We start from the raw sequence: 17,899 nt of genomic DNA on the forward strand, positions 1-17,899 counted from the left end.
TTGTTTTAAGAGACTTTGTTTGTCATAATCCTTTTATTTCTTTTTTAAATATCCTTTTTATAGTTGTCTGGAAGAGACCGCTTAAAGCGGTAAGACCGCCAATTTGCGTTCTTCCTAAAAATTGTTTCTCTTTCGCATTTTGTATTTTTTATGTGCAAATAAAGAGTTCATTATTATTATTATTATTTTGTTAAAAATTAAGACGTATCACGTACGCCATCGTAAATCCCAAGTGAACACTGTTCTCACATAGGCACACGTAAGTATCTAATTATTGTAAGTACATGGGCGTACCCAGGTTCTGGGCCAGGGGGGGGGGGAGGGCAAATTACCTAGATTCTGGTGCCAGGGGCTTGCTTTCAGCTTGCTTTTGCAATGCTTTCAGAATGTTGATACTACTTGTGCCTACCATCGGTTCGGGAACTAACCCGGCGAGAAGAACCGACGTATATAATAAACTAGCTGTTGCCCGCGACTTCCTCCGCGTGGACTTCAGTTTATAGCGCGCGATGTCAACAAAATTGGTGTCAAAAGCTTTTATAAAAAAAACCCTGGTACCCCTTAAATCAAAACAGCTGTGCAGTGTGCACATAATATTTCATTTTTTAAAATTAAACTTTATATTTTATGCCAAATTTTAAAGCTTATTTAGCCCCCCAATTACACAACTTTACCCATAAACTATTTATCATTAATAGGTTTAAGGTTACGTCACTGTATATAATATAAAGTACTGGCTTATTAAATAACGTAAAAAAGAAATAACGATAAAAAAAATCGAAACAGTATATAATAAAGTACTTTGTGATCGGAACCCAAATGTATAATGATAGCACCTCTTATAGAAAGATGTTGGGCAAGCGTTAGCGCGATGTAAGAGACGCACGGCGCCATCTAGTATGAATTTTTGGAACTAACTTAATTTGAACAAATTTTCGTATTTTCACCCCCTTACAACCCTTTTTTCCAGTAAAAAAGTAGCCTATGTCCTTTCTCAGGCTTTAGACTATCTGTATACAAAATTTCATTACAATCGGTTCGGTAGTTTTGGCGTGAAAGCGAGACAGACAGACAGACAGACAGAGATACTTTCGCATTTATAATATTAGTATAGATAAAAGTGAAACACGTCTGTGTTAATAAGAAATTAAAAATTATCTTAATCTTGTAAAAACGTCTAAAGAATTATCTACTATATAATCCCCAAACGATTAGGCTCAATTACTTCCTTTTGAGAATAACATTTTATCTGCTGATAAATATAATACATATTTTTCAATTATTTTGCTATGTTTTATTAGTAGTTTTATAGCTAAAGCAATGGCTAAACGTACTGGACTAACACTGCTTTGTGTAGCTTTGTTCCTTGTGGCTGCTCACTGTAGTGAAAGAAGACGTGGTCCCGATGATTGTAAACCTGTAGTGGTCGCCCACAGAGGCGCAAGCGGATATGTGCCCGAACATACCACTGGGGCTTATGCTCTAGCGGTCACCATGGGAGCCGATTACGTCGAGCCTGATGCGGTAATGACAAAAGATGGTCACATTATCGCTCGCCATGAAAATGAACTTAGCTTATCAACGGATGTTGCAGAACGCGAGGAGTTCGCAAACCGATACAGAACACAAAATATCAATGGAGTCCCAACGAGTGGATGGTTCTCGGAGGACTTTACGCTCGCTGAAATCAAGACGCTAAGATCTATAGAACGGATACCGAATATAAGACCAGGAAATGCTCGTATGGATGGAGCCTACGATGTACCGACGTTACAAGAAATTATTGATCTTGTGAGGGGCTTAGAAATTAGTGAGAATCGCACAATCGGCATCTATCCCGAAATTAAGCACAGCACTCATTTCCAACGTATCGGACTCGGTATGGAACAACCCTTAGTTGATATCTTCCATAACAACGGCTACATTGGACCCGATGCACCCGTATACATCCAATCTATGGAAGTCAACAACTTAAAGGAACTCAAAAAGATTACTAATCTAAGATTGGTGCAACTATTCGGAGCCAACAGAAACAGTTTACCTTTTGACCAGGCCGAACTTGGCACGGATCTTACTTATGGCAAAATGGCAACTCCTGAGGGTCTGGCTGAAATTGCGACCTACGCTTCAGCAGTGGGGCCAGATAAGGGGTATATTATTCCACGTGACGAAAACGACAACCTGGCATCTGCTACGAGCTTTGTTGCAGACGCTCACAGAGTCGGCCTACAAGTCCATCCGTATACTTTCCGGTCGGAGAATACCTACTTGCCTCGCGAATTTAGAAGCAGCGATGCCGATCATGAAATCGGCGACATGCAAAGCGAATTGAGAGCTTTCATAGAAGCAGGAATTGATGGGGCGTTTGTTGATCAACCCGATTTATTGAATCGGCTTCGAAACAATTGCTGGGTAAATTTCAACATGTCCATTTTTTTTTTAATTTCGGCAGTTTCGGTGAACTTTTTTGTTTCTATGTTTTGAGTTTTTACGGAAGTTTCCTCTCAATTTTAATAATTGACTGCAAAAATAATGACATAAAATTAAATAATAAACAAACGAAGCACACACATTTCTATTTTTGCTTTCACCGCGAAGAAAAAGTCAGTCACCGAGATGAAAAAAATCACCGAAATGTAAATTCACCGAAATAGTATACATCGTGATTGTAAAACAAGTACCCCGGTTTAAACAAATAAAGCTATCCGTGATTTCATAAATCGTATCTTAAATATAATTAACTAGCTGACCCCCCAACTTCGTTTCGCTATTCTAAGAAAGCCGATCCATGCGTAGACCGAAAATGCAAAGCAGTCAGTCATTCGCCAGTTCTCTCACCAGTCGTGTCGGTCAGTTCCAACTGATGGGAGAGAGTGATGGAATAGAGAGGGCACCCAATTCATTTGGTCACCTTTCCAGCGTATTTGGAAGATCTCAATGAGATCGGTAGACGGTCGTTTGACTTGAAAAATATTACTATCATGAGCATGACACACTCGCGGTAGTCGCCGCCGCGCGTTGTTAATACATATTTCAATCAAACTGCCGTAAATTCAAAAATATTATACTTTTTTTTTTCAAATTACAAACGAATTTTATTTCAAACGAGCTTTTGCCCGCGGCTTCGCTCGCGTTAAGAAGTATTATTATATATAAACTTTCATCCCCTATTTTAACCCCTTGGGGTTGGAATTTATCAAAATCCTTTCTTAGCGGATGCCTTCGTAATAACATCTATCTGCATACAAAATTTCAACCCGATCCGCCCAGTGGTTTGGGCTGTGCGTTGATAGATCGCCATGTCAGTCACCTTTGATTTTATATATATAGATAACAAATATGTATTGGTACTAGGAAATAATTGACACATTTGCTTTGAATAAATATTACCACGCTCCACCTCCAAATGACAAAGGATAAATGCTGTTATTATTTTGAAGGGTTCTAGTGCTTAATTGAAATTAAAGTTCTTTATAAAATCAATTTGCTTAAGTTAAACAGTTAAAGTGAAACTTATGATGATAGAGATGATGCCCGCAACTCCGTTGCGCCAAAATTAGTTTATCGCGCAGGAACCGTACATTTTTCGGGCTTTTTCTTTGTTTTGTTTGTCCTTTCCCGGGACTCAAGGTATCTCCATACCAAATTTCAACAAAATCGGTTCAGCGGTTTGGGCGTGAAGAGAGGTAACAGACAGACAAACAGACAGACTTCCGCATTTATAATATTAGTTTGGAAGTATGAATTGTTCTATCATTATTATAATCAAAACTACTTTTCGATAGGATTCATTAAATTCTAATACTTAATAATAATTATTATTAAGTATTAGAATTTAATGAATACTATTATCCATTATAATTAACCATAATATATTATTATTATTTATTATATTTTTATTATTGTTATTATATATATAAATCAACCTCGTAAAAAACATAATATAATAAAAATAACTCTTACTGTTTTTGCTAATTCACTAATCAACAAAAGTCAATATTATAGGTAGGTAATCCATATAAACTACATGAGGTCATAAAATTAAAGATAAATATTAAATATGTCCTTATAAAATATATTAAAAGTTAAAAAAAGACAAATATTAACAAATCAGTCAACGACCGGCTTATCAATGCGGTGAGCACCACACATCGAGCCACGCCTAGCCGAAGGCTGCCGAACTTTAACGACGTTAGACGAATGTTAGGTGTTTTTCGTTACGGAATTTCTTGATTCGGTCGCCGTGCTCAAAGCCCGAGATAAAAGCTATACAATAATTGCTTAAAAATTTCAAACATTAAGCAGCAGCAGCATATTTCTTTTTTATTCATTAACATTTTTTATAATTTCGCAGATTATTATTCCTCCTGTATAAACAACTTTAAAAATCACCGAGATGAAAAAGTATTCACCGATATGAAAACTATTGTCAACGAAGGTCACCGAAAGTCACCGAAGTCACCGAGTCACCTTTTGCATGATTTTTTTTTAATTTCGGCGATTTTTTTTTCATCTTCATTCATGAATTCACCGAAATGGAATCACCGAAATGTAAATATGCGTCAAAAGTCAAAACGTTGATTATTAATTTGTCACCTATATTAATTATACCGATATCTTTGCTAGTAGAATAAGGAAAATACCCATACCTATTCGTTATAGACTGATACATATTGATTATTATTGTTAAAAGTGTAAGAAAATAAATTAAATATTAATAGGTAGGTACTTACTATAATTCGTACTACTTATCGAATTCGATTTTAATTCTATTGCCTCAGGATAATGACACAAACTAATACGATAAAAGTTAAAACCTTTTTACACTGCCATTTTCATAGAAGCCGCGTAAAAAATGCGGTTGGGAAATTCATTAGGTCTACCACATAAAGTTAAGTACCTGGATGACCGAGCTTTGCTCGGTATAGCAAACACTCATTGGCTTCGTGTTACATAACAACGCCATCTGCTGGAATAGCTTTAGCTGTTGTTGTGTCGTTAAAGCAATTAGTTGCTCACAAAATAGTATTATTATTCGCCAATAGATGTCAGGAAGAGTCATATTTTTCAGTTTATCGATTATCGATAAAACACGAATAAAAAGATATTTTCTAAAAATGATTCCTAGCTAGATCGATTTATCGCCCCCGAAACCCCCTTTATACTAAATTTCATGAAAATCGTTGGAGCCGATTCCGAGATTCCAATTATATATATTAACTAGATGTCCCGCGCGGCTTCGCCCGCGTAAATTAGAAATTTTACAGAATCCGTAGGTACATTTTCCCATAAAAAATATATCCCCCGTTTTTCCCACATTTTCCTGAGTTTCTTCTGTCGTATTAGTCTTAGAGTAATAATATAATATAACCTTCTCGATAAATGATGAGTCTTACTCGATAAATGATCTATCTAACACTGAGATAAGTTTTTAAATCGGACCTGTAGTTTCTGAGATTGACGCGTTCAAGCAAACATACTCTTCAGGTTTATAATATTAGGTAGATATAGATTTTTTTTAATTATCGCTTGACAAACTCGAGTCTCGATCTAAAAGACTATGAAATGGTATAATATGGTAGTGATGATGATGATGATGATGATGAAGAATGTAATTTGCATAGTAGCATATGCTTTCTGTTCTTAAAACAACGCCGAAACTCCCAAACTTGTATCTATAAAGAATCAGGAATTCTCTCAGCACCTTCCGAACCACGGTATACCAGGTATATCTCGGTGCAAAATCTTACTTGTTGGTAGCATATGCTTAGAATACTTCTCACGAAACCGAAGTCACCATATGTTTCCCTATAAGTTTTGAGGAGTTCCCTCGATTACTTATGGATCCTTCATCAGATCACCACTTTTCTGAATATAATACCAAATTGGGATGATACCAAAAGAAAAATTTTGAAAATCGGTTAACAAACGGCGGAGTAATCGTTGAATATAAGAAAACGAACATAACACCTCCCCCATTTTGAAAGTCGGTTAAAATTGTAGCCTATGTGTTATATTTTATTTAATATTTTAATCAGCACATGAATTGAATAACAAAATTTTTTTCAAATTAATCGTAGCACCATCTGTCAGGACAAACTAAAATTGAAATAGAATAATATTGAATGCGATGATAGCGCCGTCCGCCGGATCTAATGTAAAACATTCCAAAATCAACAACTCCTTATAAATAAGAAATTAATTGAAAAAACATTTTCCAGTAGACCAAACTGTAAATCTAAACCATTCTCGAATCTCCACGAACACACACAAAAAATTTCATCAAAAATTGGTCCAGTCGTTTAGGAGGAGTTCAGTCACATACACACGCACACAAGAAATATATATATTAAGATATATATATATACAAGAATTGCTCGTTTAAAGATATAAGATATACCTAGCGGAATAGAGAAACAAAGGCCTAAGCAAGAGAGATGTCACTATCAGTAACACTGCGTGGTAAAAAGAGACGTGTGATACATGACAGCAGCACTCTCTTTTTGACGTCCAGTCGGCACGTGCCGCACGTTGACAATTTAAGCTCATAAAATTCATGTTCAATCATGCTTGTGTAAGTGTATACGTACACATATTTTTCACACAGATGAAAACCAATTTCGGGTTTGTTTGACAGCTCGATATTGTTGCTCTATTCCGCTAGGTATATTAACTTTATGGTCTACCAGAATCCTTACAGAAACTGATGGCAAAAAGTGAGAAAATAAATTATTTACTCTTATAGCCATAGATACTCTAGCAATGCCGGGGTAATAGGAATAAAACATTTTAACCTTTTTTTTTCCTTTAGCGGCTTATTAAATGTGTGTGAAACATGCAAATATAAAAATTTATCCAATGATCAAGGATATTTTTTGAAAATCTGCCATCAAAATTTGCCATCAGATACTGGTATACCTATAGGCTATAATGTTTGCATTTTTATTCATCGAATAATTTTTTTATTATTAACGAAAGTTGTATATTATTTACTTTTTTAACGATGTGGTGGGCGGTGGCGTTTGAAAAGGAAGATCTTCCGACCGAGCGAGATAGCATGTTCGGTCAGGTCAAGGGTCGTCCATAAAGTTAATATTTCTAGCTGAATAGAGAAACAAAGAGCTGAGCAAGCGAGATGTCACTATCAGTAACACTGCGTGGTAAAAATAGACGTGTGAAACATGACAGCAGAACCTTTTTTCATCTGTTTTGACTTTCAGTCTGCACTTATCGGCACGTTGACAATTTGAGCTCTAAGAAAAATGTATGTAGGAACATAATTTTCACGCACACGTAAACAGATGTACACACAGATGTAATTAAATTTTGGTTTCGTTTGACAGCTCGGAATTGTTTCTCTATTCCGCTAGGTACACTGACCTCTATAATACACTGGGCAGACGATCGCTATCAATAAAACGTTCCTATTTGAAAGTCGCCATATTGGCGCTGATAGAGGACAATCTGAAATCTCTAAATATTTGAGTTACGTTTTACCTGAACAATGTTATATACAGATAAAGAAACAGACGGACATCCTTTTACATCTGTAATATTAATAGATGACGGCCGTAACTCCATTCTCCGACCGTAACTCCGTGGATACCGTACATTTTCCCGGGACAAAAAGTACTATTTTTCCTTTCTCGGGGCTCAAGACGTGTCTCCATACCAAATTTATGCAAATCCGCTCAGTGGTTTGAGCGTGAAGAAGTAATTGACAGACAGACAGACGAACAGACTTTCATACTTATAAAGTTATAATATTATTAATATGGATATTTTACAATAGTATTTTATAATAGTATTATTGGTAAGAATTTTAATTTTATGAAGTCAGTTTTTGTTAAATATTTAATTAAAATACCTTATTTGCAATAAATAATAAAAATATATGTGAATAAAATAATTATTTATAATGTTTCCTACTACAATACCAATTTTAACTATATTATGTCTATGATTTTAACCAACTTTCAATCAAACTTTGCTTGTCCAACTACTCGTTTTGGGTGTCCCAACTACTGTAATTCCGTCCCATGACTGTGATTTACATACCATTCAGTTTTTACCAAAAAAATCAATATAAACTGAAAAACCATCGCATTTTTATGTTTGCGTATCTTAGGCTAGATAATTTATGAACACAAATATAATCTAAGGTATCTATTCCTATTTCATGTGAAGTATATTTAATGTTTTACAGCTATTTCTGTAAAAAAAAATCTTAGCTGTCCAATGATTGGTAGTTTAAGGTAATATACTCGTCACTCGGTACTAGCCAATAGCCGAAGTGCCATAATCAGAAAAAAAAACTGTCAAGTGTCATATTCAGAAGATGTCAATATCTGTCAAATTTCGTGTTGTGGTTTGTGGTTTATCAATTTTAATTTAACATTTCGTAATGCCGTATTCAGAACACGTTATCAAAAACAATACCTTTCGCTACTAAACTACAAGTCAATGTATTTCAATGATATTTACAATTGCCATCAAGGAACGAAATGTAAACTGATTCTCTCCAGCCACTTACAGAAATGATAAGACACCTAACAAAATTGCGGAAAATTTTAACGTTGCTTTCGATTGTAACGCTATGTAAGTTTACTAATTAGTATTTTATAGGCGCCGCTAAGAATATCTTTATCAAATACCTGTTTTTCTGCTGTTTCACCAACACCACCTTGAATAATAACAACTTGTGGCCTGTTTCGTCCTGGTTGCTGTGGTGCTGCAGCGATATAAATCCAGTATATTAATAACACACAATAATGATCAACAATTTTTATGTTTCAGTTATTATAATAATTATAATACTTAGTAAAAATAAATCAGATGATAAGATTATTGGAAATCATGAAAAAATTCACAATGACTTTCAAAATATAGATTATAGAGATTTTAATCGATTGCAAAATAATGACGAACCTCAGCAAGAAAAACTTGTAGACAAAATGGAGTCGGAGATCAGGGCTGAAGATGAAAGGGAGAAAGAATTAAGAGAAGCAAAAGCTCGCATTGACCTTTTAGAAAAAAAAATTGCTATATTAGAAGGGAGAATTCCTCAGAAATACCCTGATGTCAAATATCTAGGCTATAAAGAGCGGAAAAGAATTGTTGTAAGTAATTATACATTGGAATATAAAAGAAGCAGCTGAGTAAACATTGTTTTGAAACCATTTGTTGGAAAGTGTCTACAAGATATTATAAATACACCATACAAATTTAATACATCCTAAAATATAAATGCAAAAGTCTGTCTTTCCAAAAAAATTATAGTTTTTAGGGTTCTGTACCCAAAGCGTAAAAACGAGCCTATTACTAAGATTTCGTTGTCTGTCCATCTGTAATTCAAGAACGGTAATAGCTAGAGAGTTGAAATTTTCACAGATTGTATATATATCCATTGCCGCTATAACAACAAATCTATACATATAAATAAAATTGAAGTGTCTGTTTGTAATACTAAAATAAAATTAATATTTAAGGGGGGCTCCCAAACAAAAAAACACAAATTTTGGCCTAATTTTTCTCTATAATGGTATGGAACTCTTTGTGCACGAGTCCGACTCGCACTTGGCCGATTTTTATGAGCTATATTATACTACATAATAGTACGTTCATTAGCGAAGTAACCTTTTATGGTAATTTAATTAAATTTCTTATTCTCCAGGTTACAGGAGGTGCTGGTTTTGTTGGATCGCATCTTGTAGATGTGTTGATGACTCAAGGTCATGAGGTCATTGTTGTTGATAATTTCTTCACCGGACGCAAGAGAAATGTTGAACATTGGTTTGGTCATAGAAACTTTGAAATCATACATCATGACATAGTCAACCCATTATATGTAGAGGTACTTTTAATTTTTTTTTATGAAATAAGGGGGCAAACAAGCCAAACGGGTCACCTGATGGAAAGCAACTTCCGTCGCCCATGGACACTTGCAGCATCAGAAGAGCTGCAGGTGCGTTGCCGACCTTTTAAGAGGGAATAGGGTAATAGGGGAGGGTAGGGATGGGAAGGGGAGGGTAGGGTAGGGGATTGGGCCTCCGGTAAACTCACTCGGCGAAACACAGCGCAAGCGCTGTTTCACGCCAGTTTTCTGTGAGAACGTGGTATTTCTCCGGTCGAGCCAGACCATTCGTGCCAAAGCATGGCTAATATTGTGGTATTCATTAATATTACAATATTTATATTTAAAATTTGGATAGAGCTAGTTTATGTGACCTTAAAATTCAATTACAACTTGAAAAAAATTATTGTGTACTTGATAAATAAATAAATGTGGTAAAATTTAAGTTAAATAATAATATTGTAAATTTTGTAATTTTCAGGCAGATGAAATATACCACTTAGCTAGTCCTGCAAGCCCACCGCACTATATGCAGAATCCTGTCAAGACAATTAAGACTAACACATTAGGAACTATAAATATGTTAGGCAAGTATGAATATAATCTATATAGAGCTGATTCATTACTGTTTTTACTCAAACTATAATCTTTGTTTATATAGCAAAGGTTCCCAAACTTATTTTGTCTACCGACTACCAGAGACAAATTTAAGACCAAATTATATTTTAGCGCCCCTATTGTTTCAATTTAAAATGCATCCTGTTGAAATAAATCACCCCCAAGCCTCTACACAATGCCCCCTCTTTTTTTTTCTGGGTCCCACACCGCCCTCTTCAGACATTCAGCGCCCACAAGGGGGCGTTATCACCCACTTTGGGAAAGGCTGTTCTATAGTTCTTAAAAATAAAATATTATGCTGCTTATATTGTAATATCAGAGAAGTTATAGTTAATAATACGTAATTTGGTTGATATATTATGTCATTATTGTCAAACCAAGCTGACAGATCACAACTGACATTGAATTGACATAATCCGACCAAATTATGTAGGTCCGTCAACAGCCTATGAATGTATTTCCTCGATGGTACAATGTAGCATCACTCAATTACATGTTTGACTAATATTTTACAGGGTTGGCGAGACGCGTTGGCGCCAAAATTTTAATTGCAAGCACATCAGAAGTTTATGGTGATCCTATGGTGCACCCTCAACCAGAGTCATATTGGGGACATGTCAATCCTATAGGTAAACAAAAGTTCTAATCAGTTTACATTTTTAGTCTATTTTCTTGTTTTCATAATATCAACCTATAAAATATATTGTGCACTGGACAAGAATTTGTTGGGATGTTAGTAATAATTCCCAACCTCCAAGCCTTAAGTAACAATTTGCTAGGTTAGATTTGGGTTACATTGGTATCAAGTTATAAACATATTTTTTTAGATTTTGACCGTCACGCGTCATAGTAGGAGGGTAGGAAGTAGTAGATATTGTGTTATGTCAGAACATAACACAGGCTACTCTTTATCATCGTAACTTATTACTTACAGTGATTTATATAATTACAGGGCCCCGAGCTTGTTACGACGAAGGGAAAAGGGTGGCAGAAACTCTGGCATATTCATATGCCAAGCAAGAGAATGTTTCTGTGAGAGTTGCCAGAATATTTAATACTTATGGACCGAGGATGCACGTCTCTGATGGAAGAGTTGTCTCCAACTTTATAATGCAAGCTCTGCAGAACCTCACTATTACTGTAATCTTATATTTTTCTTGTGATAGGGACTGTATTTTTAGTTATTCTTATGTCATTACTAGTGTCTGATGTATGGATGTTTATATTTCTTAAACAAAAATTGTCGAAATTTGTTGCAAGTTTCAAATTGGAATAACTTTCAGTTCAATTTGAGCCTATCATTAACTAAGGAGGTTTATTTTAAATTAAGAGCGATGAAAAGTTATTAAGAGCAGACATAAATAATAAGCGAGCTTAGATTGAGAACTTTTTACTTTTTTTAATTGTATATCTTTTTGTTTAGGTCTATGGCAATGGTAAACAGACACGCTCATTCTGCTATGTATCTGATTTGGTGGACGGACTATTATCGTTAATGGCGTCGAACTATTCATTGCCAATCAACTTGGGCAATCCTGTGGAGCATACTATAGAAGGTAAAGCTTTTAGTCCCGTGTATATGTCGCAGCCAACTGGTTAGAATAGCCATTCAATCAAACAGCTAGCCCTTTGACTGAGCAACGCCATTTAATAACACGTCTAGCTTTTTGATTGAATATTTCAGTCGCTCAATATGTTCAACACTACAGCTAATTCAAAAGCAGCCGTTTGATTGAATTACTTCAGCGCTTACCACCGCGGCGCTAGGTGCGTTTTGTTTACAATATGGCGTCAACTAGCCGGTATTTTGTGATTGTATTAACCAGTGGACTGCGACATATACATATTTAAACATAAACAGATTGTTTCAAATAACACTAATTAAGCGAAAATAGTTCTATTTTGTTGATATAAACAAACATATACATTATACCCCCAAAAATTACATACATAGACTGTAAGATTTACTATATTACAAAACATAGATTATTAGATTGTAAGCTTTTATTATTCGTAGATTGTAAGTAATAATTTTATTTCAGAATTTGCACTGATTATCAAGAATCTTGTTCCCGGTTGTCGAAGCACGTTATCCACGAGTGCCGCCGTGGAAGATGACCCGCAAAGACGAAGGCCGGACATTACACTCGCAAAAAAGCAATTAAATTGGACTCCAAAGGTAATGATTATGAATTATTTGTAAAACTATATTTACTCAGTGACAAGCTGGCCGGGCTAGATGGCTTCAATTAGACAAAGCACTTTAAAATTATCTCAAAACCTACCAGTCTACCAGTAATTTTATCAGGCTGATAATCATAATATCATTTTTTTGCAACCAGTATTAATTTTTTTTTACCTCCACTCACTGGAGGAATGATGACTGCAGATGGACACAAGTCTACAGCGACTAGGGACCACACATTGAAATTTGTATCTTAATTCTTCAAAAATAAGGTTAGAGTATTTTGTTTACAGGTCCCTTTGCAGGAGGGTTTGCAGAGATCGATAGATTATTTTAGAGAAGAGTTGTCGAGAACAACATTTTACAATAATCAGACCTACATGAATGTTAAAGTGAAGAGTGGCCATTAAGGAGTATTCAGGGGCAGCCCAATCATTATTACTCAGTAGTTTACAATGTGATAATACATGTTGAACAGAACATTAAGATTTGATCGCTGCTTACTTTGTACTAAGTGACAGAGATAAAACATCAGAGTCAGTAGATTGAGGAACATATGGACCAGAATACAGCAAATTATTATTACGTACTTATATAAATTCATAGATTTACACACTGTTAGTTTTGAAAAGAAATAGCACATTATATAGCATGATAATTTCTACTGAATATGTGTTTTATACATCACAATTTTTTTAAGAAATGTGGCTGATGTGATTGATGAATGTGAATATTATATTCTAATTGCTGGCCACCAGTGTCGAGCTGCCTCTGCATAAATCCTCTATGATTGTGATATTAGAAATAATATTATAGACTTACCAAAGTGCTACTAATATGTTTAGTTGTGCAAGACTTATGTACCTAGTTTTTTTATAACAATATTAATATATTGTACAATTTTTCGAGTTTGGTTTTTGTTGTAATGTATGATTAATGAATGATAACATTTTTATTTGTTGACGGTTGACATAGGCATTTAGAAAAGTTGTGTGATTAATATTTCTCACTTGCTACTGTATAATTAAAATTGGGAGCTGTATAATTGTTTTCTATTGGAATTTTGTTATATTGAATAAAAATTCAAATTATTCTTCATTCTATGTTCATTTATTTCAACTACATAAGTTTTCATCATAAAAGTTATTAATGTGATATTCCTTACATATATTTAGCGACATCATGGTTCATGTCCATTGTCCATATTATAATAACTAGAGATCGCCCAATGGTCGAAATTCGACCTTAGTTTCAACGACATAAGGACTATCATTTTTTTTTTCAACTCTTGTCTCTGGGACTTAGCTGATCTCAGACTGGCCGTGTAAGCATTGTCTAAAAAAAACTATAATCCATTTTCAATTTGTCAACTTGTTGTGAACAGACTTCAACCATAAATAAAAGAGTATAATTCGTATGTATACATACGAATTATACTCTTTTATTTATGGTTGAAGTCTGTTAGTACATACATACATCATAGTTCTCTACAGAAGGAGTAAGAATTATGCTTTTATCATACATTTTTTAACAAATAAAACATTACACACACTATAGCCTATAGGCTTGTCACTCAAAAATCTGTCATTTCTCATGTGTGTGTGTTGTAGTGTGTGTAATGTTTTATTTGTTAAAAAATGTATGATAAAAGCATAATTTCAAAATAATATTAGTTCGATGCACTCCTTCACCATATGTTTATATATAACTGTGCAAAATTTCATGCACCTGCTAAAGCTCACTTTCATTAAATAAATATAGGACTAGAGGACAAAAATAATATCATCAAGTTGGACTAGTAGCCCGGGCGCGCACTAGCGGCCAAGCCGCAGGGGCCAGGCCGCGGCGGCCATCGAGAGAGCTACCTCAGTATAAAACCGCCATAGACCACGCGCACCTGGCCGCAACGCGGTCAGCGGCCACACCATACTTTCGATGGCCGCTGCGACCTAGCCGCCGCGGCCTGGCCGCTAGTGCGCGCCCGGGCGTAAGTATACATGGTTATTTGTTGCTTTTAATAGGTATACAAAGGAAACTAAGGTAACGTAACTCCTATACTTCAACCATTTCAAATTTGGTTCCTTTTCGCACACTACAATGACAATAGCTACGAAACACTAACACTGAAATTTTAATATTTAAAAACGTTGACAATAATTATTGTCACTTGTATTATGACACAAAATTGTGTTACCGAATACATGCATAGAGTATGCATGTATTTGGGTCACATTTTGTAGCCTCTTGGTGCAATTTTTTTGACAGACTTACTCTTCCTTAGTTTTTATTATTTGAAGGGTATACATAACATGTTTTACAACCTAGAACACAAGGCCAGGTTAAAAAACTTACTTTCTATAGAAAATTTACATCCTAGTTACATGGATATTAAATTGACAATATTTTGCGTTGGTTTTGGTTAGTACTGGCCCATATTTTTGGTCAGTACTCAAGATGCATCTCGGTCTCAAGACACGGTTCTGGCTCTGTGATTTGTTGGCTGTCAAAATTTGGACCAATCACAGAGCCGAACCGCGTCTTGAGACTACCAAGACTACCAAGATTACCAACTAACTCTGTGATTGGAGAACCGCGATCTTAAGTACTGACCAAAAATACGGGCCGTGTTATACTTGATTTTGTTTACAGCACATGCTAGGCAGTACATTCCAATTATATTGATATGATTTTCTTAATTTATTTTCAGTCTTACAAAGTTTCTTGCCGTGCGAATAAACCAACGTCCTGTACATTTCAAACATGTCAGTCGGAGTTTGCTTGTGTCGTACAAGCATGTTTGTGTCACAACCACGAGATTTCCACTCGGTATCAAACCTCACATCGTGGACTCTGTTGATACCATCTAAAGCCGCAGTCCAAACACCCATTGAGACGTCCTCAGAATGATACACACTGAAAAAGGAAAATATGTAGAATATAACAATGATTTAAAATGTTAATTAGCAACATTTATTTAATTTTTCTACAGATATTAAAATATAAACATTTTGATAATACATTTTGCAGCAATAATCTGCTTTGTCATAGTTCTCTACAGAAGGAGGTAAGAGACAGATAGACAATAAGGATTCTAATACTGTATATACCTGAGTAGATCATGATTTCTGGCAATGTATTTGACAATGCTCTGTGATATGACATAGCCACCTCCTAAAGCATATGGGAGGTAGGTGTCACACAGAAACCAGTCCTTTTCCTCCCATTTACCATTCAGAAAAACTCTCGCTCTACCATCAAAATATCCCCAGTACAGTCCTTTGTAGAAAAAGCTCTCAACATTTTTCTGAAAAAGATTGAAAATTTTTTAACAAACTAACAAAATTTTAATGCCGTATTAATTCATCAAGCCCCATACGGTCACCGTTGACCGAGACACAATAGAAATTCTATTGTCTCGTTTTTTTGATCGACAGGGTTAAATTAAAATTAGAAAATGAAATGACTTACTACGACAAAAAGATAATAAATAGCATTACAATTTAAAAAAATACCTGAGTCACATAAGTACTAATTTCTGGAGCATTCATTTGTGGTGCAAATGCTTCTAAATCTTTTATAATCAAGTCAACCCTCACAAATGAGTCATCATCACATTTTAATACATATTTCAAATTCTTGTAATTATTATTCAACCATATCATCGATTCTATGACCTTTCTGGCTAAATTCTCATAGGAATCATGAAGGTTCTCTAATAATATTAAATCTTTGGACCTACTATTTTCATTGCTTATCTTTTTAAGTTGATTCTCTGATAATCCTTGTACCCCTATTGGATATAAAATTTTTGCAAAACTCTGGGCTTTCTTGGGTTCAGTCCAACTATGGTTCCACCTGTACAATCTCACATTATTCTCAGTTATAATATTACCAACAAAATTGGCCCAGGTCGACCTTATTGCATCCCGTTTTACTTCGTTTTGAGGGCCACTCAAAACTAGTACAATGTACTCAACCTCTGTATTGACGGTTGACTCCAATATCCCAGTTGTACTGGAGGCTGGACATTCAGTATTTACAAAGTTTAAAGTAATAACACATCCCAAATAAAAAAAGAATAAACCAACCAGTACCATGTTTCTGTATTTCTGGACGAGAGCACTCATCGTTTACGGTTATTTTTATTATTTATAGGTAAAGAACAATGACCTACTGCATTTAATAACATTTTTTCAATAGTTTTAATTCATTCGGTACTGTTGAATAATGAATTAAACTTTCTGTGGCCTACGAATAATAAAAACTAAGGAAAAGTAACTCCGTCAAAAATGAAAAAACATGCTCAACAATACTTGTCAAAAAAGTGTACCTGATAACGCATTTATACATTCGCACGAATAGCGAGGCGAATCACGAGGCGAATGGCGAACACGAATGTGTAATGTCGGCTGTACACTTTCGCCGAGACACAGCGAGGCGGCCCGAGTGCGAGAGTGTAAATGGGTGCGCTCGCCTCGTCTCGGACCCTCTCGGTCCGGTGTCGGTATTTTGCGCCCGAGACAAAGGGTCTCGCGAGGAAAGCGAGCGCATTACTGTACACTCTCGCGTTTTTCACTACTAGTCGCGCCGCTAGACAGTGCAGTTCCTGAAAAATAACAATAATAAACGTCATTATCAGTCATTATCTGTGAGAAATAAAATTAAGTATGATTATAGATCTTTAAATTACAATGATATCTTTCGATGCATAGAGAAAAATAATGGTCCATCTTCTCTGAGTTCATAACTGCAATTGAACTAAGCGAGAATGTACAGTCTCGCACGAGACTCTCGCCCGAGAGCTCTCGGCGAGAGTGTACAGCCGACATGAACAGTGCGCTCGCTATTCGCCTCGCACTTCGCCTCACGATTCGTGGCATTCGCGTTGAGAGCGGTTTTTCGGACGTGAATCAAAGGGCACGAATAGCGAATACGAACTTACTGTTTACACATTCGCCTGCATTCAGTTGACAGCTAGCGTCCGACCGTAGCGTATGTTCAGCTTTGTACAGGACGTGTACAAAGCTGAACATACATATTTGACTTAAGTACACTGTACTGAAAATAAGCCTATTTTTATATTCTATATAAAAATAGGCTTATATTATTATTTATATACGTTAGTACAATGTTATTAGTTATTATACTCGTTTCTTGCTAATTATTATTTTTTTAATTACTAATGCCACATACGTGGCAATAGTAAGTTATCATTGTGTAAACTTCTAAGTCATAATTTAAGA

At 35.4% G+C, this 17,899-nt stretch overlaps 3 protein-coding genes across 3 annotated transcripts; 2 read left to right on the forward strand and 1 right to left on the reverse strand.

Annotated features, from left to right (window-relative positions):
• Window positions 1-1,283: 1,283 nt before the first annotated feature.
• Window positions 1,284-4,375, forward strand: LOC121729530 (glycerophosphodiester phosphodiesterase, periplasmic-like). The gene is made up of 2 exons (XM_042118070.1): window positions 1,284-2,412; window positions 4,355-4,375. Exons 1-2 carry the CDS (start codon window positions 1,321-1,323, stop codon window positions 4,373-4,375), a joined length of 1,113 nt encoding a protein of 370 aa, XP_041974004.1. The 5' UTR covers window positions 1,284-1,320.
• Window positions 4,376-8,356: 3,981 nt separating this feature from the next.
• On the forward strand, window positions 8,357-13,754 carry LOC121729764 (UDP-glucuronic acid decarboxylase 1). Its single transcript, XM_042118384.1, has 9 exons — window positions 8,357-8,598; window positions 8,797-9,119; window positions 9,674-9,853; window positions 10,335-10,440; window positions 10,987-11,100; window positions 11,424-11,611; window positions 11,895-12,027; window positions 12,514-12,650; window positions 12,950-13,754. Exons 1-9 carry the CDS (start codon window positions 8,538-8,540, stop codon window positions 13,064-13,066), a joined length of 1,359 nt encoding a protein of 452 aa, XP_041974318.1. The 5' UTR covers window positions 8,357-8,537; the 3' UTR covers window positions 13,067-13,754.
• Window positions 13,755-15,154: 1,400 nt separating this feature from the next.
• Window positions 15,155-16,944, reverse strand: LOC121729765 (beta-1,3-galactosyltransferase 6). The gene is made up of 3 exons (XM_042118385.1): window positions 16,169-16,944; window positions 15,764-15,960; window positions 15,155-15,569 (listed from the first exon to the last, which is right to left on the reverse strand). The coding sequence occupies exons 1-3, from the start codon at window positions 16,781-16,783 to the stop codon at window positions 15,284-15,286; spliced, it is 1,098 nt and encodes a 365-aa protein (XP_041974319.1). The 5' UTR covers window positions 16,784-16,944; the 3' UTR covers window positions 15,155-15,283.
• Window positions 16,945-17,899: the final 955 nt, after the last annotated feature.

The sequence above is a fragment of the Aricia agestis genome, chromosome 8 (genome assembly GCF_905147365.1).
Source record: "Aricia agestis chromosome 8, ilAriAges1.1, whole genome shotgun sequence".
Classification (NCBI taxonomy): domain Eukaryota; kingdom Metazoa; phylum Arthropoda; class Insecta; order Lepidoptera; family Lycaenidae; genus Aricia; species Aricia agestis.